At 37.8% G+C, this 23,992-nt stretch overlaps 1 protein-coding gene across 1 annotated transcript; it reads left to right on the top strand.

Annotated features, from left to right (window-relative positions):
- Positions 1-5,447: 5,447 nt before the first annotated feature.
- On the top strand, positions 5,448-13,034 carry LOC138311119 (prostaglandin F2-alpha receptor-like). The gene is made up of 2 exons (XM_069252567.1): positions 5,448-6,215; positions 12,761-13,034. Exons 1-2 carry the CDS (start codon positions 5,448-5,450, stop codon positions 12,944-12,946), a joined length of 954 nt encoding a protein of 317 aa, XP_069108668.1. The 3' UTR covers positions 12,947-13,034.
- Positions 13,035-23,992: the final 10,958 nt, after the last annotated feature.

Genomic DNA, 23,992 nt, shown 5'->3' with positions numbered 1-23,992 from the left:
TCACCGAGTTAATCCTTGAATAACATTTTAGTGAACTCTCACCAAGTTAATCTTTAAATAACATTTTAGTGAACTCTCACCAAGTTAATCTTTAAATAACATTTTAGTGAACTCTCACCAAGTTAATCTTTAAATAACATTTTAGTGAACTCTCACCAAGAAATCCTTGAATAAGATTTTAGTGAACTCTCACCAGGAATCACAAATCTTTAAATAACATTTTAGTGAACTCTCACCAAGTAATCTTAATAACATTTTAGTGAACTCTCACCAGTTAATCACCATTTTAGTGAACTCTCACCAAGATAATCTTTAAATAACATTTTAGTGAACTCTCACCAAGGTAATCCTTGAATAACATTTTAGTGAACTCTCACCAAGGAAATCTTTGAATAACATTTTAGTGAACTCTCACCAAGTTAATCTTTAAATAACATTTTAGTGAACTCTCACCAAGGTAATCTTTAAATAACATTTTAGTGAACTCTCACCAAGTTAATCTTTAAATAACATTTTAGTGAACTCTCAACAAGATAATCATCGAAAAACATTTTAGTGAACTACCATCAAGGTTATCCTTGAATAACATTTTAGTGAACTCTCACCAAGGTAATCATCGAATTACATTTTATTGAACTCTCCCACCGAGTTAATCCTTGAATAACATTTTAGTGAACTCTCACCAAGTTAATCCTTGAATAACATTTTAGTGAACTCTCACCTAGTTAATCTTTAAATAACTTTTTAGTGAACTCTCACCTAGTTAATCCTTGAATAATATTTTAGTGAACTCTCACCAAGTTAATCTTTAAATTAACATTTTAGTGAACTCTCACCAAGGAAATCCTTGAATAAAAATTTAGTGAAACTCTCACCTAGGTAATCTTTTAATAACATTTTAGTGAACTCTCACCAAGAAAATCCTTGAATAAAATTTTAGTTAACTCTCACCAAGGTAATCTTTAAATAACATTTTAGTGAACTCTCACCTAGGTAATCTTTTAATAACATTTTAGTGAACTCTCACCAAGAAAATCATTGAATAAAATTTTAGTGAACTCTCACCTCGGTAATCTTTTAATAACATTTTAGTGAACTCTCACCAAGGTAATCATCGAATAACATTTTAGTGTACTCTCACCAAGATAATCTTTTAATAAAATTTTAGTGAACTCTCACCAAGTTAATTCTCGAATAACATTTTAGTGTACTCTCACCAAGGTAATCATTGAATAACATTTAGTGAACTCTCACCAAGTTAATCTTTAAATAACATTTTAGTGAACTCTCACCAAGATAATCATCGAATTACATTTTAGTGAACTCTCACCTAGTTAATCCTTGAATAACATTTTAAGTGAACTCTCACCAAGTTAATCTTAAAATCACATTTTATTGAACTCTCAACAAGTTAACCTTTAGATAACATTTTAGTGAACTCTCACCAAGATAATCATCGAATAACATTTTAGTGAACTCTCTCCAAGGTAATCTTTAAATAATATTTTAGTGAACTCTCACCAAGTTAATCTTTAAATAACATTTTAGTGAGTAACTCTCAGCAAGTTAATCTTTAAAAACATTTTTGAACTCTCTAATATGAACTCTCCCAAGTTAATCTTTAAATAACATTTTAGTGAACTCTCACCAAGTTAATCTTTAAATAACATTTTAGTGAACTCTCACCAAGTTAATCTTTAAATAATATTTTAGTGAACTCTCACCAAGTTAATCTTTAAATAACATTTTAGTGAACTCTCACCAAGTTAATCTTTAAATAACATTTTAGTGAACTCTCACCAAGTTAATCTTTAAATAACATTTTAGTGAACTCTCACCAAGTTAATCTTTAAATAACATTTTAGTGAACTCTCACCAAGTTAATCTTTAAATAACATTTTAGTGAACTCTCACCAAGTTAATCTTTAAATAACATTTTAGTGAACTCTCACCAAGTTAATCTTTAAAAAATATTTTAGTGAACTCTCACCAAGTTAATCTTTAAATAACACTTTAGTGAACTCTCACCAAGTTAATCTTTAAATAACATTTTAGTGAACTCTCACCAAGTTAATCTTAAAAAAATATTTTAGTGAACTCTCACCAAGTTAATCTTTAATTAACACTTTAGTGAACTCTCACCAAGTTAATCTTTAAATTACATTTTAGTGAACTCTCACCAAGTTAATCTTTAAAAAATATTTTAGTGAACACTCACCAAGTTAATCATTAAATAACATTTTAGTGAACTCTCACCAAGATAATCTTTAAATAACATTTTAGTGAACTCTCACCGAGTTAATCCTTGAATTACATTTTATTGAACTCTCACCAAGTTAATCCTTGAATAACATTTTATTGAACTCTCACCAAGTTAATCTTTAAATAACATTTTAGTGAACTCTCACCAAGTTAATCTTTAAATAACATTTTAGTGAACTCTCACCAAGTTAATCTTTGAATAATATTTGAGTAAACTCTCACCTAGGTAATCTTTAAATAACATTTTAGTGAACTCTCACCAAGTTAATCTTTAAATAACATTTTAGTGAACTCTCAACAAGATAATCATCGATAAACATTTTAGTGAACTACCATCAAGATTATCCTTGAATAACATTTTTGTGAACTCTCACCAAGGTAATCATCGAATTACATTTTATTGAACTCTCACCGAGTTAATCCTTGAATAACATTTTAGTAAACTCTCACCAAGTTAATCTTTAAATAACTTTTTAGTGAACTGTCACCTAGTTAATCCTTGAATAATATTTTAGTGAACTCTCACCAAGTTAATCTTTAAATTACATTTTAGTGAACTCTCACCAAGGAAATCCTTGAATAAGATTTTAGTGAACTCTCACCTAGGTAATCTTTAAATAACATTTTAGTGAACTCTCACCAGGGTAATCATTGAATAACATTTAGTGAACTCTCACCAGGTTAATCTTTAAATAACATTTTAGTGAACTCTCACCAAGATAATCATCGAATAACATTTTAGTGAACTCTTGTCAAGGTTATCCTTGAATAACATTTTAGTGAACTCTCACCAAGGTAATCCTTGAATAAGATTTTAGTGAACTCTCACCAAGGTAATCACCGAATAACATTTTAGTGAACTCTCACCAAGGTAATCACCGAATAACATTTTAGTGTACTCTCACCAAGGTAATCATCGAATAATATTATAGTGAACTTATTAAGTTTAAAAAAAACCTACGAGAGACCGCAGAAGTAGTGTTTAATATGTTTTACTTAAATTCTTAATAAACAATAGAACAAACCGGTATAAAATCTAAATGTTATCAGCTAACCTCATTCATAAAACAACGAATACGAAAGGAAAATTTACTTGTCATTGATAATATGATTTTTTTTACTCCGTTTTAAGGTAATATAATTCAAGACGTAATTTGGTCGATTATATTTCCTTTTTGTTTTACTTTTTTTTCTGTGAACAATGTTTTTTTTAAATATCATGTGTAATTGAAACATTGGTCCATTTGAGCCATATGCTATACAAAAGAGCCCTGCACAGGCTATCACAACTCCGTTACACGCCTCCCTTTCTCCATGCTATAGAGATGGGTAACTTAAGCACAGCCCTGAACTATTAGTATTGTCACCCTGTGTCCTCGGTCTATAGATAGTATAACATGGTTCCTGTAGCTGTATGTTCCTGATATCATTCCAATGTTGATCACAATTATTATGTAAATCAGGACACAGCTTTCAGATGCGCAACGGTGTACATGATAGTGTTAGTAATATAAAATACGGGGTGTAAGACTTCATATCTAATGCTTTAGTATCTTACGTACTATATTAAAACGGATGCAACAGAAATCAATCTTACAATAAATAATGATTCGGAGGAAAAGACGCTATCTTTTGAAAAATAAACAAAGAACATTTCTTTCTAATATGTACGGTTGTTATAGAAATTATTGTTAGTTTATCTGCTACATTCTGATTTGGTTGTGTGGTTCGTTAGACTGATCTAACACTGCACCAGGTTGACTTTGAACTGCACAGTCAAATGTGTAAAGGATCCATAAACTACTAATAACATGTCTCTACAGTGTACACCATTAGGGGATCTACATTATCAAAGACTTTCACATATTAGCGGATATTTATCAAAAGGCGGCATCAACGCCTATTGTAATACGGATGGAAAATTTTTGTTCTTGATCTGAGCACAAAAGATCAGTGACGTGATGGCTTTCAATTGTTTGCCTTGGCAACATTTAATTGTTATGAGTGTGGACTTATGCGTTTATATTTGACAATTATTGATTACGACTAATTAGCAAAGCCACTGCGTTATTATGATTCATTTTATAACAATGTATTACCTCAGCTAATTAAAGACGAGATCAATAACCAAGTCATCACTCTTTGTTTGTGATAGGAAAGATCATTAATATCATCGTTCGGAAAAGAGAGGGCTAGCGGTTACGGAAGGGCAAGGCTTCTCTGCTACATCAACTATACCTACCACAGACAGATATCTACGTCAAACCCGAGTTAAAATGCACTTACTGAAAACTAAATATGATGGCCACAACGGTATCAAAGGGAAAGTAATAGCAATCGTCCTATCGTTAAGTACTTTCTTTTCCTAAGACAGTATGGTGTCTGCCTTAAAACCTTCAGATATCGTGCATTCATTTATATTTTAGAACTGTCAATTTCGTCATCAACAGAAGCACACAGTATACAGTTGTTGACTTGGATTGAGGGCAACGGATGATTTGTTGGACCCGAAAAGGAACTGTTGCCCGAGGGCAACAGTTTACTTGAGGGTCCAACAAATTGTCTGTTGCCCGAAAACCCAGTCGATAACTGTTTTGTTATACCCATTGCCTAAAACAATGCATTGACGTCACGAATTGTAGGTGTGACGTCACTTCGGTCCAACAGCACATTTTTACAGTTGATTTTAACAGTTACCGATGACATTAATAGTCTTTCATTCCCTTTGGGATGAGAATAGGAGAATCCCAACCCGAGGGATAAGATTCTTAAATTGCTGAGTGATTGACAGCTTAAAAATCTAATCCCGACGTGGCTGTTCTAACTGTAGATTTAATTAAGAAAGATGTCATTATGTCTCTGATGTTGCTCTAACGAGCTGCCCTATGCTGATGGGCAAAGCTTACCGACTTGACGTTGTCAAAGAGACGATCAATCGCCTGGTGACGGTCACAGACAACAGCTCGTCGTATGACCCTAGCATCAGTTATTTATGGTGTTACGTGAACGCTGTTATATAAAACGACAAAGAATGAACCAATATTTAGATTACTTATCAAGATCATCGACGGGTTCGGTGGCGGTTAAATTAGCTTTTATCATGAGTTCAGTGAAGTAGAATCCTTTGTATATACCTATATTAACATAACACTGTACTAGAACGACGGGAACAGCTCTATAGAAACATGGGTGACTTTAACATCAGTGACAGCAATTTACAGACCGTCGACAACCAGGCGTCCTTTGCTATTTCTGTGTTTTTCGTGTTTCTCCCTGGCTGTGTGTTTAACAGTATTGCCATTTTCATCATCGTTAAGGATTTGAAAACTTTGCAGTCACCTACAAATACATTGCTTTTTTTATTGATTCTATTCGACTTTCTGGCATTAATAAATTCCTACCTCTGGTTGATCATCGACACCAGCTATGTATCTATTCCAACCGTAACGTGTCTGATAAGGATCATCATCAATCCGCTATTTCTATTATACACAGGCTTACTTAACCTCATCCTGGCCATTGACAGGTACCTCGCTCTCAACGTTCCTTTCTTTTATAGGAATACCGTTTCGTCCAAGATTTGGCTGTACGTATCAACTGGTGCTCTGGTTGTCAGCCTGTTCATTGGATCTTTCCCCCTTATGGGGTTGGGGACAGTTGGAAAATATTCCATCGAAACGGGCGAATATACATGTTCGAGTTTTGCGTATGAGCGTGAGCCACTGAAGAGAGTTTTCGGTGTTACCCATCCTACTGTGGGACTGATAGTGACCGTATGTATTGTCGTTTTGAATACCCTCACAGTGAGGACGCTACTTCAGATGAAACAAAGGATCCGTGATCAGGACATACAGATGGGCCAAGAGGAGAACATGCCGTCCCATGAAATTCTCTTCGCTCACCTGGTAACTGTCATGACACTGGGCACCATCATATGCTGGACACCTTTCAATGTACGTATATTTCTTAAAAAGAGGCCCAGAGGGTCTGTATTGCTCACCTGGTATATTAAACTAAGCAATGTTATAAGTACATACTAAGAGTTTATTTACTCTTACTATTCAAAAAATACCTCTAATTTCTCACAGACCTAACTCCTACTAGCCCAGGGTCAAAATTTATACGAACACTGTTACCCTTTCCCTTAGATCCCTTACAATGTTTTGCACCAATTTTGACTACAATCCATGTAGAACTCTATGACTAGTATCAAATGAGAGAGAATTTATCACTATTCCCATATTGGGCCCAATTCTTCTTGCTCCAGAGTTGTAAATGGCAAGATTATTAAAAGATCTGATTCTCTTCTCCACGGATGTTCCTGGCCAGATTTGGATACAATCCATGCAGAACGCAATGACTAGTAGCGATTTATATGATTTACCCCAATTCACCTTATTGGACACCATCCCTCCTGCCTCCGGAGGTTCAGAGCCAAGATTTTTAAAAATATATTCCCCTTGCCCCAAGGAGGTTTCTGGCCAAATTTGGATACAATCTATGGAGAACTCTATGACTAATAACGATTTATATGATATATCTCTATTACTACTTTTGGGTTCCACCCCTTCTGCCCCGACTATTTATGCATACCAAGTCTAATTCCCTACCACCATTTATGTTTAAAGCCAAATTTGGTTACAATCCATGTAAAACTCTATGACTAGTAGCGATGTAAAGGACATATTGACTGACGGACTAGGTGAGCTAAAAATTAAATAGTGTTATCGTCTTCTCACATGTTCATTGTTCGAGGGCAATATCATTTCATTCTTGTATGTTTAGCTTTGAAAATTTAACAGAACAAAATAAAACATAAAGGTATATATGAAACATTAGGATTTTCTTTACAATTATCTAATTATGAAAAATGAATATTTTCCTTTCCCCTTTGTTTTAGAAATATTAGAAAAGAATATCTTTTTCCAATGTCTTTTAGAAATAACCTATAAAACTTCTTAAACAGAGTAATTCATGTATCAACTAAATAATCACCCAATAGATTCGATCATCAGTCAAGCGAAAACCTGCATCAAAGAACAAAATATCTACAAAATTATGACCAATATCTTGGTCACATTTGCAAAATTTATTCTATCAGTTTTGGATTGAAACAAGATTGAAAACAAAGACTAAAATTTTGTTTTCTTTTCAAATTATACATTCCATTCCACTACCAGTAAATACCTCTACTGACTCAGTAGAGGTACTGCACTTTGTTTGTTTGTTTGTTTGAGTTTTACGGTCCATTGACAACTAATGTCATTTAGGGTCAAAGCAGCTCAATTAATTAAAATCATAATAAACAGTGAAAAGACAGAATATAATATTATAGTCATTCGCAAACTATACAAATAAGTTAAAATCAATAAACGGGGAAAGGGAAGATATCAGGAACTGGAGACCGATTACATTATTGAACACAAATTATAAAATCATTGCCAAGGTAATTGCAGAAAGAATTAAACCTATTTTACCAAATATTATTCAATGCGACCAAAGCGTCTTCATTAAAGGTAGAAATATACAAGAATCCATTAGACTACTGTCACACATCATTGAAAATTCAATTATGTAATGTAAAGGAGGAATCAAAATTTTCTTAGATCAACAGAAAGCCTCTGACAGAGTAGGAATAGCTACAGAGTTGTTTGAGGAAATTCAACTTTGGTAAAATTAGGATTGAATACATTAACATGACATATAAATTTTCAAAAAGCTGTATTCTAACAAATGTGCACTTATCAAATTTCTTTAACATGTCACGCGCAGTAAAACAAGGTTGCCCATTGGCTCCGATTTTATACATAATCCAACAGAGGCTCTCGCTTGCTCCATAAGAAAAGACAAAAACATTGTAGGGATTAATCTTCCAGAAGTAGATAATGTGAAAATCCAGACAAAAATCAGCATGTTTGCAGACGATTCACAGTTGTTTTTAAGTAAAGAAATCTCGTTACCAGTTCTGTTTAAGGTATTAGAAAAATATGAGAGAGCTTCAGATACACGGATAAACGAAAAAAAGACAAAGGGTATGTACATAGGCATTTTGAAGTAAAGACCTCCAAACTTTACTGATATATCATGGATAAGTGACAGCATACAAGTTTTAGGAATATTCCATGGGTATGGTATCGACAAACAAAAATATGGAATAATCAGATAAAAAAAATGGAGAACATAATCAACTCGTGGAAAATGAGAAATTTGTCATTGGAGGAAAAAACTCTAATCATCAAATCACTTGTGTGTTCTCAACTAACATACGAACTGGCTCAAAATACCATATATGAAGAATCTAAGAAAATAATAAACCAATTAATATATGAATTCCTGTTGGGATGTAAAATAAATTAAGTTGCAAACGAAACTGTGTATCTAGAAAATAATCAAGGCGGATTGAATATGACTGATTTGGATATTATGATTACAATTAATAGAGTTAAACTAGTAAAATAATAATACATAGTGAAACCCAGTCATGGTACAGAGTAGGCAAGTAGTTTTTACAAAGATATGACAGAATGTATGACATAAAATATTTCTTGTGTAGATGTAGCAATACAAAAAAAAAAAAAAAAAAAAAAAAAAAAAAAAAAAAAGAAAAAAAAAAAAACATTCCGACAATTTATCGAGAAGGAATCTTTCACTAGCAGAAACTGTTAAAAGAAAGACAAATAAGCACTTCTAAAAACCTACTTGGAAATAACAATTTACTATTCAAAAACAGTCCCATTTTCTTTAAAAATTGGACAAAGAGTAGAGTAACAAAAATAAAACATATTTGGGATACAGAGCAAAACGACTTCATTTCATCGGAACGATTACTTGATAAGTTAAAAACTAAAAATAACTGAATATCAGAATTTGCAAAAATTAGGAGGGCAATCCCTTCAGAATGGAAAACCTTACTGCGAAACTATAATGAAAATGATTATAAAGTTATCCAAATGTCAGATGAGCTAGTTGTTCAATATATAAACACTATTCTCATTTCAAACAAGCATTTTTAAGTTTACTAAGTTGATAACTTTTAACAAAGGTAAAGAAATAAAATCCATCAAAAAAGATTTTTTTTTTTCTAAACTGGAATGCAATCTGGCTCTCTTTAAATGATAAAATAATCGAGAGAAAATTAAGGATTTCCAATTGAGAAGTTATCATAGAAATTTAACGGCTGAATATAAACCTAAATTAATGCAAAAATCAAATGGTCTATGTAATCTTTGTAAGAACGAAGAAGAAACACAATATCACCTCTTTAGCAATTGTTTTTTCCAATGAATCAATTTGGAACAAAATTGAAAAATAATAGTAACGATTCCATTTTAACAACCAATATCATTGAACATAATTATATCAATTTATACGAAAAAGAAAGAATTTTCGAAATCTCCAAGTATGCGGGTAATGTAAATAAATGATGTGATTCTGTAATATGCAATACCAAATGGCAAATTTGGAAAGGAAGGAATCAAAAGAAATTTTAAAATGAAGAACAAAACGCAGATTCTGTAGTGAGCGAGATAAAAAACAACTGAAAATTAAAGCAGATATTTAACTGACATGTACAAATATTATTAAAAATCCTGTGATCATTGTTTTAATAAAGGCCTTAACATCAACAAAATGGCTAGTGAAATGTGGTCAGTTGTTTTATTTTACTTCTTTTTTGTCTGTTAAATTTAAGAATGATATGTGTCAAATAATGATGTGTGTTGTGATATTGACAGAAACAATATTTAGGGACTGAAAGTATAATGGATTGTTGAATAATATATTTCAATGCTATTAAATGAGTGAAAGGTTGAAATAACAAAATGTATCTGAAAATATCCTAATGTCGATTTGAAGACGACATGAAAGATGTAGTAAATCCTATCAAGTGGTAGAAAACGAACTGCTTCCATAGAAAATAACAATCTATCACCGATCAATACATCTACGAAATGTCAGAATATAGTGGTTGTTAACTAGAAAAAATCCCGTAATTGTCAACAGTGAAGGACAATAACATCGGAATACTTAAAAGCTGAGACAGATAGATTGTTTACTTTCACAAAGGGATACGTGATGGAGGAGAGAGATCTTCGATTTCCTGACAACACTTAGTCAGTCAATAAGTAAAGGTTGCTTATGTTACACCATTAATGGGTGGTAATGCTATGGGCTTTATTTTGTGCATTATTATCTTTTCATGATTGTATGATAAATGTAAGTTCACGTACTACATACACATATTTAGTTTAAACAATATTTATTCAAGTTAACTCTCATATACATACACACACAAATACATTTGAAGCCAGGATCGGAAAACAAACTTATATCATACTCCTATCTTAAACCAAAAGTACGATGTTTTACATGGAAACAATAATATAACTAGAAGTTAGACAAAAACTATCCGTAAATAGAGATATTTCTGAGTAAAACAATGGTACGTATGTTGAATGTTCTCATGGTTTACATGAGACGGACAAGGGTGTATGAAGAACGTTTGTCTGAAAAGTCAAAATCAGTAAGACACTTTCTGTCTTCCTTATAAAACACATGTAGTCTATAATTCCACACAATGGACGGTTTACATTCCTTTTGCACGTTAATCAGATATACTGCAAACAATGTCGTCATACCGAAGATTTTATTAAGAAAAAAAATGAAACAACGAATGATGATTTTTTTCTCATAAAAACTACCGAAAATGGATGAATTCATATATGAAAAATAAACAAAAATATACATTATTATGTAAGTTATAACAGTTTTGATGATTTTCATATGGCAACTTGTTACAGATATTGACAATTCTGCTATGATGACATGTCGAAACGAGACTTTAACGAGACTGAAGCTTCAAGGCATCCTTAAGTTTCATCAGTCTGTTTCCCTTTGTCATTAGTTGTATGTTTAATATTGATTCTAATCGGAAGTATGTAGGCGAAGGTTTAGAAGTAACGCGGAATGCTCAAAGTCAAACCCCCACCTCTTTTAGAATATGCTGATGTTTTATGGGATAACTGTACTGAACAATGTAAACTTCTGTTAGAGTCTGTTCACTTAGAAGCCGCAAGGATTATAACGGGATTGCGCAGAGGTACCTCCCATGATATACTTTATAAAGAACTAGCTTGGGAATCTCTCTCTGATCGGCGTCAAAAGCACAAACTTATTCTTATGTTTAAGATACTCCGTGGCTTTGCTCCACAGCATTTGATTGAAATTGTACAACCATTTTTATATCAGCCTGAAAATGAGAGATATCCACTAAGGATGACAAGATATTTTAATATTCCTATGTGCAGAACTGCAAGTTACTACATGTATACTAGTTTTTTTTCCAAGTGCCTTTAGAGAATTTAATTCTTTCGCTTTAAACTTTGACTTATCGAATGTTAATACTGTTTATACTGTTGCACAATTTAAAACACTCCTTTTTAATATTAATAAAATGGAACATGGTATAACAAATACCTTTATAAACAAAGGTTCTCGAATTATGAATATTACTCTGTGCCAGCTCAGAAATTCCTCTAGCAATCTAAATTCTGACCTATTTCGCGATCATTTGAGAGATTCTCCAATTTGTTCTTGTGGCCTTGGTGATGAAACATTTTGGTTTGATTAGTTTAACGTCCTATTAACAGCCAGGGTCATTTAAGGACGTGCCAGGTTTGTTGGTGGAGGAAAGCCGGAGTACCCGGAAAAAAACCACCGACCAGCGGTCAGTACCTGGCAACTGCCCCACATGGGATTCGAACTCGCGACCCAGAGGTGGAGGGCATGTGGTAATATGTCGGTACATCTTAACCACTCGGCCACCGCGGCCCCTGGTGATGAAACAGCCGAACACTATCTTTTCATATGTCCTTTATTTAATGAACAAAGATCATCACTCAGAACCAAAATACATAATTCTAATATTCCCCACTCGCATTTTAACACAAAAACTTTACTGCATGGCTGTGACAATTGTGATGAAGAAAAAAATACATATTTATTGCAATGCATATCAGAATATATATCTGAAACTAAAAGATTTATTTAGATTTTTCTACTATGATAGGTTGGGGAGATACACTAATAATAATATTCATTCATAATGTAATGTTAAATGTTATAATATTTTGTTGATAATTGTACTATACCGGATTTGTTTGGAGATGGCTAATATAGGCTTTGCCTGTTGCTAAATCCATTTGCATATTATTTGCAATAAAATTTGTTGAAATGAAATGAAACCCCCACCTCTACATTTCAACACATTCGCAATACAGAGATGGATATAGTGGCATATGGGCATAGTGTTCTGAACGTATTTAACAGTTGGCCACTATGTTCCTAATTCCGTCCGTTGTACGCTTCATAAGTAGGATATCAAATATTAAAAGGAAAGAAAAACAATAAACATTAACAGAAACCTTCTCGTATTAAATTGGTCATTGTAAGAACCAATAACTCGCTTTTGTAATAAACATTGTTTTATTTCTAATTCCAGATGATCAACATTTTTCAAACAAATGGACTAAACACACCGGACCCATTCAAGGCTTTCATGCATTCGGTGGCAGGATTGAGTTTCTCGTTGGATCCATTGTTGTATGTTTGGATACGAAAATCTGTTCGAAAAAAACTTGTCACGTTATTTCGGAACTGTAACAGATGTACTTCTTCTCATGCATGATCCTTAGTTTGATTCACCTGGACATGGATAACGTTGAGTGATGACGACTCGAGCCTATGTTGGACATGGATAACGATGAGTGATGACGACTCGGGCCTATGTTGGATATGTATAACGATGAGTGATGACGACTCGGGCCTATGTTGGACATGGATAACGATGAGTGATGACGACTTGGGCCTATGTTAGACATGGATAACGATGAGTGATGACGACTTTGGCCTATGTTGGATATGGATAACGATGAGTGATGACGACTCGGGCCTATGTTAGACATAGATACCGATGTGTGATGACGACTCGGGCCTATGTTGGACATGGATACCGATGTGTGATGACGACTCGGGCCTATGTTGGACATGGATAACGATATGTGATGACGACTCGGGCCTATGTTGGACATGGATAACGATGAGTGATGACGACTCTGGCCTATGTTGGAACCGATGAGTGGCCTATGTTGGACATGGATAACGATGAGTGATGACGACTTTGGCCTATGTTAGACATAGATACCGATGTGTGATGACGACTCGGGCCTATGTTGGATATGGATAACGATGAGTGATGACGACTTGGTCCTATATTGGACATGGATAACGATGAGTGATGACGACTTTGGCCTATGTTGGACATGGATAACGATATGTGATGACGACTCGGGCCTATGTTGGACATGGATAACGATGAGTGATGACGACTCTGGCCTATGTTGGACATGGATAACGATGAGTGATGACGACTCGGGCCTATGTTGGACATGGATAACGATGAGTGATGGCGACTCGGGCCTATATTGGATATGGATAGCGATGAGTGATGACGACTCGGGCCTATGTTGGATATGTATAACGATGAGTGATGACGACTTTGGCCTATGTTGGACATGGATAACGATGTGTGATGACGACTCGGGCCTATGTTGGATATGGATAACGATGAGTGATAAGGGCTCGGGCCTATGTTGGACATGGATAACGATGAGTGATGACGACTCGGGCCTATGTTGGACATGGATAACGATGTGTGATGACGACTCGGGCCTATGTTGGACATGGATAACGATGTGTGATGACGACTCGGGCCTATGTTGGACATGGATAACGATGAGTGATGACGACTCGGGCCTATGTTGGACATGGATAACGATGAGTGATGACGACTCGGGCCTATGTTGGATATGGATAACGATGAGTGATGACGACTCGGGCCTATGTTGGACATGGATAACGATGAGTGATGACGACTCGGGCCTATGTTGGACATGGATAACGATGAGTGATGACGACTCGGGCCTATGTTGGACATGGATAATGATGAGTGATGACGACTCGGGCCTATGTTGGACATGGATAATGATGAGTGATGACGACTCGGGCCTATGTTGGACATGGATAACGATGAGTGATGACGACTCGGGCCTATGTTGGATATGGATAATGATGAGTGATGACGACTCGGGCCTTTGTTGGATATAGATAACGATGAGTAATGACGACTCGGGCCTTTGTTGGACATGGATAACGATGAGTGATGGCGACTCGGGCCTATGTTGGATATGGATAACGATGAGTGATGACGACTCGGGCCTATGTTGGACATGGATAACGATGAGTGATGACGACTCGGGCCTATGTTGGACATGGATAACGATGAGTGATGACGACTTTGGCCTATGTTGGATATGGATAACGATGAGTGATGACGACTCGGGCCTATGTTGGATATGGATAACGATGAGTGATGACGACTCGGGCCTATGTTAGACATAGATACCGATGTGTGATGACGACTCGGGCCTATGTTGGACATGGATAACGATGAGTGATGACGACTCGGGCCTATGTTGGACATGGATAACGATGAGTGATGACGACTCGGGCCTATGTTGGACATGGATAACGATGAGTGATGACGACTCGGGCCTATGTTAGACATAGATAACGATGTGTGATGACGACTCGGGCCTATGTTGGACATGGATAACGATGAGTGATGACGACTTTGGCCTATGTTAGACATGGATAACGATGAGTGATGACGACTCGGGCCTATGTTGGACATGGATAACGATGAGTGATGACGACTCGGGCCTATGTTGGACATGGATAACGATGAGTGATGACGACTCGGGCCTATGTTGGACATGGATAACGATGAGTGATGACGACTCGGGCCTATGTTAGACATAGATACCGATGTGTGATGACGACTCGGGCCTATGTTGGACATGGATAACGATGAGTGATGACGACTCGGGCCTATGTTGGACATGGATAACGATGAGTGATGAGGACTCGGGCCTATGTTGGACATGGATAACGATGAGTGATGACGACTCGGGCCTATGTTGGACATGGATAACGATGAGTAATGACGACTCGGGCCTATGTTGGACATGGATAACAATGAGTGATGGCGACTCGGGCCTATGTTGGATATGGATAATGATGAGTGATGACGCCTCGGGCCTATGTTGGATATAGATAACGATGAGTAATGACGACTCGGGCCTTTGTTGGACATGGATAACGATGAGTGATGGCGACTCGGGCCTATGTTGGATATGGATAACGATGAGTGATGACGACTTTGGCCTATGTTAGACATGGAGAACGATGAATGATGACGACTTGGGCCTATGTTGGATATGGATAACGATGAGTGACGACGACTCGGGCCTATGTTGGACATGGATAACGATGAGTGATGACGACTCGGGTCTATGTTGGACATGGATAACGATGAGTGATGACGACTCGAGCCTATGTTGGATATGGATTACGATTTGTGATGACGACTCGGGCCTATGTTGGACATGGATAACGATGAGTGATGACGACTGATTTTCAAGTACGGAGATTTGACTTGCACCTCAAATTTTTTTTCGAACTAATTTGAAAATGTCGGGATATCATAGTTATAAAATTCCAATTAATTAAGCATAGATGTCACTATTATTAACTCCATAGGGTTATGAAAGAAATTTTGTTTGCAAACTACGCGGATTCACACAAAAGTTTGCAAACAAAACCGAAAACATAAAAACATAAAACAAAACATAACCCGATGAAGTTCATAAATAGTTACATCAATGCTTATTCATTTTTAGACTAGGTGATAAGGTAAGATACGTTTAAACGTACGATTCCGTTGATTTTCCAATGGATTATTTTTTCTAAATTAATACGCAACGCCGACGTCTCTTTAGTGACGTCATGATAACGCCAGGTTTCCGCGCTATTCTCGGATTTTTCTTCATAGTACAATAATTAGTTTTTCTTTGTTTTCATACCAAATATGGCTTTCTGATTGGTCAATATGTTTTTTTTTGCATACCACTATGAAAAAAAAATCAGAGAATGGCACGAAACCCCGACGTTATCATAACGTCACAATAGAGACATTGACGTTGCGTATTGATTCGGAAAAAAAAATCCCTTGAAAAACCACTATAATGTTACATTTAAACATACTTCATTTTATCAAAAAGAGTATAAAATTAATTATAAGTAATGATGTCATTATTTTGTTTTTTTTATTTTATCGGGTTATGAAAAAAAAAAATTTGCAAACAATTTTTTTTCCATACCCCAATAAAATTAAAAAATAGTGACATCAATGCTTAAATAATGAATTTTTCTTTGTTTTCATACCAAATCTGGCTTTCTGATTGGCCAATATTTTTGTTTTGCATACCACTATGAAAAAGAGAATGACGCGAAACCCCGACGTTATCGTGACGTCACAATAGAGACAATGCCGTTGCGTATTGATTCGGAAAAAAATAATCCCTTGAAAAACCACTATAATGTTACATTTAAACATACTTCATTTTATCAAATAGAGTATCAAATTAATTATAAGTATTGATTTTAGTTTTATCGGGTTATAAAAATCAAAATGTTTGCAAACTTTTGTGAACGCGGATTCACACAGTATGCAAACAATTTTTTTTTCACGCCCCGATAAAACTAAAAAATTGTGACATCAATGCTTAATTGCATATGGAAAAAAGAATCGGCCTATCAGAAAGTCGGATTTCGAGGTTTACAACATTTTGTGACCATCTGGTAGAATATCCCTTTTCTTCATATCTACATATGAAAGAGTCATAAGAATGATGTAACTGTATATATATTCATATTTCTTGATTATGCGATGGATGTAAAATTGATGCATTGTTTGAAAAACACCAGTTAGAGCCTTAGATCCCGAATGTTATGTATTCGCGAATATGTTCACATTAAACACGAAATATTATATCTGTGACAGTAAAGTGTTGTACAATAATGTGTGGGTCTATTCCTTTGTTATGTATTGGTAATTTGATTTTCAATTGTACCGGGCAATAAGGACATGCCAAATGTAGTAGTATTTTATATATATGAATCAAAAAATCAATTCTTGTTTTTGTCATGCTTCATCATATAACTGGGCCGTCCAGCCATGTCATGCTTTATCATATAACTGGGCCGTCCAGCCATGTCATGCTTTATCATATAACTGGGCCGTCCAGCTATGTCATGCTTTATCATATAACTGGCCCGTCCAGCCATGTCATGCTTTATCGTATAACTGGGCCGTCCAGCCATGTCATGCTTTATCATATAACTGGTCCGTCCAGCCATGTCATGCTTTATCGTATAACTGGCCCGTCCAGCCATGTCATGCTTTATCATATAACTGGGCCGTCCAGCCATGTCATGCTTTATCATATAACTGGGCCGTCCAGCCATGTCATGCTTTATCGTATAACTGGCCCGTCCAGCCATGTCATGCTTTATCATATAACTGGGCCGTCCAGCCATGTCATGCTTTATCATATAACTGGGCCGTCCAGCCATGTCATGCTTTATCGTATAACTGGGCCGTCCAGCCATGTCATGCTTTATCATATAACTGGCCCGTCCAGCCATGTCATGCTTTATCATATAACTGGGCCGTCCAGCCATGTCATGCTTTATCATATAACTGGGCCGTCCAGCCATGTCATGCTTTATCGTATAACTGGCCAGTCAAGCCATGTCATGCTTTATCGCATAACTGGTCAGTCCAGCCATGTCATGCTTTATCGCATAACTGGTCAGTCCAGCCATATCATGCTTTATCATATAACTGGGCCGTCCAGCCATGCCAAGCTTTATCATATAACTGGGCCGTCCAGCCATGTCATGCTTTATCATATAACTGGACCGTCCAGCCATGTCATGCTTTATCATATAACTGGCAAGTCCAGCCATGCAAAGCTTTATCATATAACTGGGCCGTCCAGCCATATCATGCTTTATCATATAACTGGGCCGTCCTGCCATGTCATGCTTTATCATATAACTGGGCCGTCCAGCCATATTATGCTTTATCATATAACAGGGCCGTCCTGCCATGTCATGCTTTATCATATAACTGGGCCGTCCAGCCATGTCATGCTTTATCATATAACTGGGCCGTCCAGCCATGTCATGTTTTATCATATAACTGGTCAGTCAAGCCATGTCATGCTTTATCGTATAACTGGTCAGTCCAGCCATGTCATGCTTTATCATATAAATGGACCGTCCAGCCATGACAAGCTTTATCATATAACTGGGCCGTTCAGCCGTGTCATGCTTTATCATATAACTGGACCGTCCAGCCATGCCAAACTTTATCAAATAACTGGCCCATCCAGCCATTGGCAAGTCCAGCCATGTCATGCTTTATCATATAACTGGGCCGTCCAGCCATATCATGCTTTATCATATAACTGGCAAGTCCAGCCATGTCATGCTTTATCGTATAACTGGGCCGTCCAGCCATGCCAAGCTTTATCAAATAACTGGCCCATCCAGCCATTGGCAAGTCCAGCCATGTCATGCTTTATCATAAAACTGGCCCGTCCAGCCATGTCATGCTTTATCGTATAACTGGGCCGTCCAGCCATGTCATGCTTTATCATATAACTGGCCCGTCCAGCCATGTCATGCTTTATCGTATAACTGGGCCGTCCAGCCATGTCATGCTTTATCGTATAACTGGCCCGTCCAGCCATGTCATGCTTTATCATATAACTGGGCCGTCCAGCCATGTCATGCTTTATCGTATAACTGGGCCGTCCAGCCATGTCATGCTTTATCATATAACTGGGCCGTCCAGCCATGTCATGCTTTATCGTATAACTGGGCCGTCCAGCAATGTCATGCTTTATCATATAACTGGCCCGTCCAGCCATGTCATGCTTTATCGTATAACTGGGCCGTCCAGCCATGTCATGCTTTATCATAAAACTGGGCCGTCCAGTCATGTCATGCTTTATCGTATAACTGGGCCGTCCAGCCATGCCAAGCTTTATCATATAACTGGACCGTCCAGCCATGACATGCTTTATCATATAACTGGGCCGTCCAGCTATGTCATGCTTTATCATATAACTGGGCCGTCCAGCCATTGGCAAGTCCAGCCATTTCATGCTTTATCGTATAACTGGGCCGTCCAGCCATGTCATGCTTTATCATAAAACTGGGCCGTCCAGTCATGTCATGCTTTATCGTATAACTGGGCCGTCCAGCCATGCCAAGCTTTATCATATAACTGGACCGTCCAGCCATGACATGCTTTATCATATAACTGGGCCGTCCAGCCATGTCATGCTTTATCATATAACTGGGCCGTCCAGCCATGTCATGCTTTATCATATAACTGGCCCGTCCAGCCATGTCATGCTTTATCATATAACTGGGCCGTCCAGCCATGTCATGCTTTATCATATAACTGGGCCGTCCAGCCATGTCATGCTTTATCATAAAACTGGGCCGTCCAGCCATGTCATGCTTTATCATAAAACTGGGCCGTCCAGCCATGTCATGCTTTATCATATAACTGGCCCGTCCAGCCATGTCATGCTTTATCATATAACTGGGCCGTCCAGCCATGTCATGCTTTATCATATAACTGGGCCGTCCAGCCATGTCATGCTTTATCATAAAACTGGGCCGTCCAGCCATGTCATGCTTTATCATAAAACTGGGCCGTCCAGCCATGTCATGCTTTATCATATAACTGGCCCGTCCAGCCATGTCATGCTTTATCATATAACTGGGCCGTCCAGCCATGTCATGCTTTATCACATAACTGGGCCGTCCAGCCATGTCATGTTTTATCGTATAACTGGGCCGTCCAGCCATGTCAAGCTTTATCATATAACTGGCCCGTCCAGCCATGTCATGCTTTATCATATAACTGGGCCGTCCAGCCATGTCATGCTTTATCATATAACTGGGCCGTCCAGCCATGTCATGCTTTATCGTATAACTGGCCAGTCAAGCCATGTCATGCTTTATCGCATAACTGGTCAGTCCAGCCATGTCATGCTTTATCGCATAACTGGTCAGTCCAGCCATGTCATGCTTTATCATATAACTGGGCCGTCCAGCCATGCCAAGCTTTATCATATAACTGGGCCGTCCAGCCATGTCATGCTTTATCATATAACTGGGCCGTCCAGCCATGTCATGCTTTATCATATAACTGGCAAGTCCAGCCATGCAAAGCTTTATCATATAACTGGGCCGTCCAGCCATATCATGCTTTATCATATAACTGGGCCGTCCTGCCATGTCATGCTTTATCATATAACTGGGCCGTCCAGCCATATTATGCTTTATCATATAACAGGGCCGTCCTGCCATGTCATGCTTTATCATATAACTGGGCCGTCCAGCCATGTCATGCTTTATCATATAACTGGGCCGTCCAGCCATGTCATGTTTTATCATATAACTGGTCAGTCAAGCCATGTCATGCTTTATCGTATAACTGGTCAGTCCAGCCATGTCATGCTTTATCATATAAATGGACCGTCCAGCCATGACAAGCTTTATCATATAACTGGGCCGTTCAGCCGTGTCATGCTTTATCATATAACTGGACCGTCCAGCCATGCCAAACTTTATCAAATAACTGGCCCATCCAGCCATTGGCAAGTCCAGCCATGTCATGCTTTATCATATAACTGGGCCGTCCAGCCATATCATGCTTTATCATATAACTGGCAAGTCCAGCCATGTCATGCTTTATCGTATAACTGGGCCGTCCAGCCATGCCAAGCTTTATCAAATAACTGGCCCATCCAGCCATTGGCAAGTCCAGCCATGTCATGCTTTATCATAAAACTGGCCCGTCCAGCCATGTCATGCTTTATCGTATAACTGGGCCGTCCAGCCATGTCATGCTTTATCATATAACTGGCCCGTCCAGCCATGTCATGTTTATCGTATAACTGGGCCGTCCAGCCATGTCATGCTTTATCGTATAACTGGCCCGTCCAGCCATGTCATGCTTTATCATATAACTGGGCCGTCCAGCCATGTCATGCTTTATCGTATAACTGGGCCGTCCAGCCATGTCATGCTTTATCATATAACTGGGCCGTCCAGCCATGTCATGCTTTATCGTATAACTGGGCCGTCCAGCAATGTCATGCTTTATCATATAACTGGCCCGTCCAGCCATGTCATGCTTTATCGTATAACTGGGCCGTCCAGCCATGTCATGCTTTATCATAAAACTGGGCCGTCCAGCCATGTCATGCTTTATCGTATAACTGGGCCGTCCAGCCATGCCAAGCTTTATCATATAACTTGACCGTCCAGCCATGACATGCTTTATCATATAACTGGGCCGTCCAGCTATGTCATGCTTTATCATATAACTGGGCCGTCTAGCCATTGGCAAGTCCAGCCATGTCATGCTTTATCGTATAACTGGGCCGTCCAGCCATGTCATGCTTTATCATAAAACTGGGCCGTCCAGCCATGTCATGCTTTATCATAAAACTGGGCCGTCCAGCCATGTCATGCTTTATCATATAACTGGGCCGTCCAGCCATGTCATGCTTTATCATATAACTGGCCCGTCCAGCCATGTCATGCTTTATCATATAACTGGGCCGTCCAGCCATGTCATGCTTTATCATATAACTGGGCCGTCCAGCCATGTCATGCTTTATCATAAAACTGGGCCGTCCAGCCATGTCATGCTTTATCATAAAACTGGGCCGTCCAGCCATGTCATGCTTTATCATATAACTGGCCCGTCCAGCCATGTCATGCTTTATCATATAACTGGACCGTCCAGCCATGTCATGCTTTATCATATAACTGGGCCGTCCAGCCATGTCATGCTTTATCGTATAACTGGGCCGTCCAGCCATGTCATGCTTTATCATATAACTGGCCCGTACAGCCATGTCATGCTTTATCGTATAACTGGCCCGTCCAGCCATGTCATGCTTTATCGTATAACTGGGCCGTCCAGCCATGTCATGCTTTATCGTATAACTGGCCCGTCCAGCCATGTCATGCTTTATCGTATAACTGGCCCGTCCAGCCATGTCATGCTTTATTATATAACTGGGCCGTCCAGCCATGTCATGCTTTATCGTACAACTGACAAGTCCAGCAATGTCATGCTTTATCATATAACTGGCCCGTCCATCCATGTCATGCTTTATCGTATAACTGGCCCGTCCAGCCATGTCATGCTTTATCATATAACTGGCTCGTCCAGCCATGTCATGCTTTATCATATAACTGGGCCGTCCATCCATGTCATGCTTTATCGTATAACTGGGCCGTCCAGCCATGTCATGCTTTATCATATAACTGGGCCGTCCTGCCATGTCATGCTTTATCATATAACTGGCCAGTCCAGCCATGTCATGATTTATCATATAACTGGGCCGTCCAGCCATGTCATGCTTTATCATATAACTGGGCCGTCCAGCCATGTCATGCTTTATCATATAACTGGCCCGTCCAGCCATGTCATGCTTTATCATATAACTGGCCCGTCCAGCCATGTCATGATTTATCATATAACTGGCCCGTCCTGCCATGTCATGCTTTATCATATAACTGGGCCTTCCAGCCATGCCAAGCTTTATCATATAACTGGGCCGTCCAGTCATGTCATGCTTTATCATATAACTGGCCCGTCCAGCCATGTCATGCTTTATCATATAACTGGCCTATCATATATCTGGGCCGTCCAGCCATGTCATGCTTTATCATGTAACTGGGCTGTCCAGCCATGCCAAATTTTATCATATAACTAAGCCGTCTAGCCATGTCATGCTTTATCATATAACTGGCTCGTCCAGCCATGTCATGCTTTATCGTATAACTGGGCCGTCCAGCCATGTCATGCTTTATCATATAACTGGCCCGTCCAGCCATGTCATGCTTTATCATATAACTGGCCCGTCCAGCCATGTCATGCGGCTTTGTCATGATATCTCAAGACACATTGGTAATAACACTTTTATGACATGACAGGTAATAATGACTTCATTAGTAAAATATGATATATCAGACGTATGAAATTATTGAAATCGTTTAATAAATTCTCTATTAGATAGCCACTGGTGTGAGATCCTCTATTTCACACATAGGGATGCCGTATAGTAGGAAATTTACGCGCGTCAAGGTTTTCACGAATTTTCTAAAAACGAGAAAATCAAATTTAAGCGGGTTTAAATTTCCTAGATATTGCTTCTATGATATATATATATAATAATTTCTTAATATGTCGCAGATATTTTCACGAGCAAAACAATGTCCCACCAAATCGCGAACATATAATCACCATAAAAATACTAGGATATGCTGTATATTACAAAGTTACCGAAAAAAGAAAGATGACATGTACATTATCTCATTGTTCCATTTATCATAATGTTGGAATAAATATAATTTGAACCAATGTTTCAGATGTCGGGTGACCTTTAGATCCCCGACGGCATAATAGAATAGATGTTTATACCAAAATGATTTTACCATGACCATTTAATTTACATAGGTGTTACAGAGAAAAAGTTATGTTTGTACTTTTGTGAATAAATTGAAATACAGACAGAAAATACTTTTTGTATTACTTTCGTGTGTATTGAAATATGATATTTGAAAATAGAAATACACAAACACAACAAAACTTAGAGAAATAATACAATGATACTAAAACCAGTTTATATCATGAATTATTCATCCCCATTAACAAGGAGGCCGCTGA

The sequence above is a fragment of the Argopecten irradians genome, chromosome 1 (genome assembly GCF_041381155.1).
Source record: "Argopecten irradians isolate NY chromosome 1, Ai_NY, whole genome shotgun sequence".
In the NCBI taxonomy this organism is placed as follows: Eukaryota; Metazoa; Mollusca; class Bivalvia; order Pectinida; family Pectinidae; genus Argopecten; species Argopecten irradians.
The sequence above is the reverse complement of the archived record's forward strand: the minus strand, read 5'-3'. Positions and strand labels throughout refer to the sequence as shown.

Bases quoted from the DNA above. Each gene is read 5' to 3' on its own strand.
- LOC138311119 (XM_069252567.1), top strand. From the start codon at position 5,448: ATGGGTGACTTTAACATCAGTGACAGCAATTTACAGACCGTCGACAAC. The intron at 6,216-12,760 runs GTACGTATATTT...TTCTAATTCCAG, and splicing joins TATGCTGGACACCTTTCAAT to ATGATCAACATTTTTCAAAC.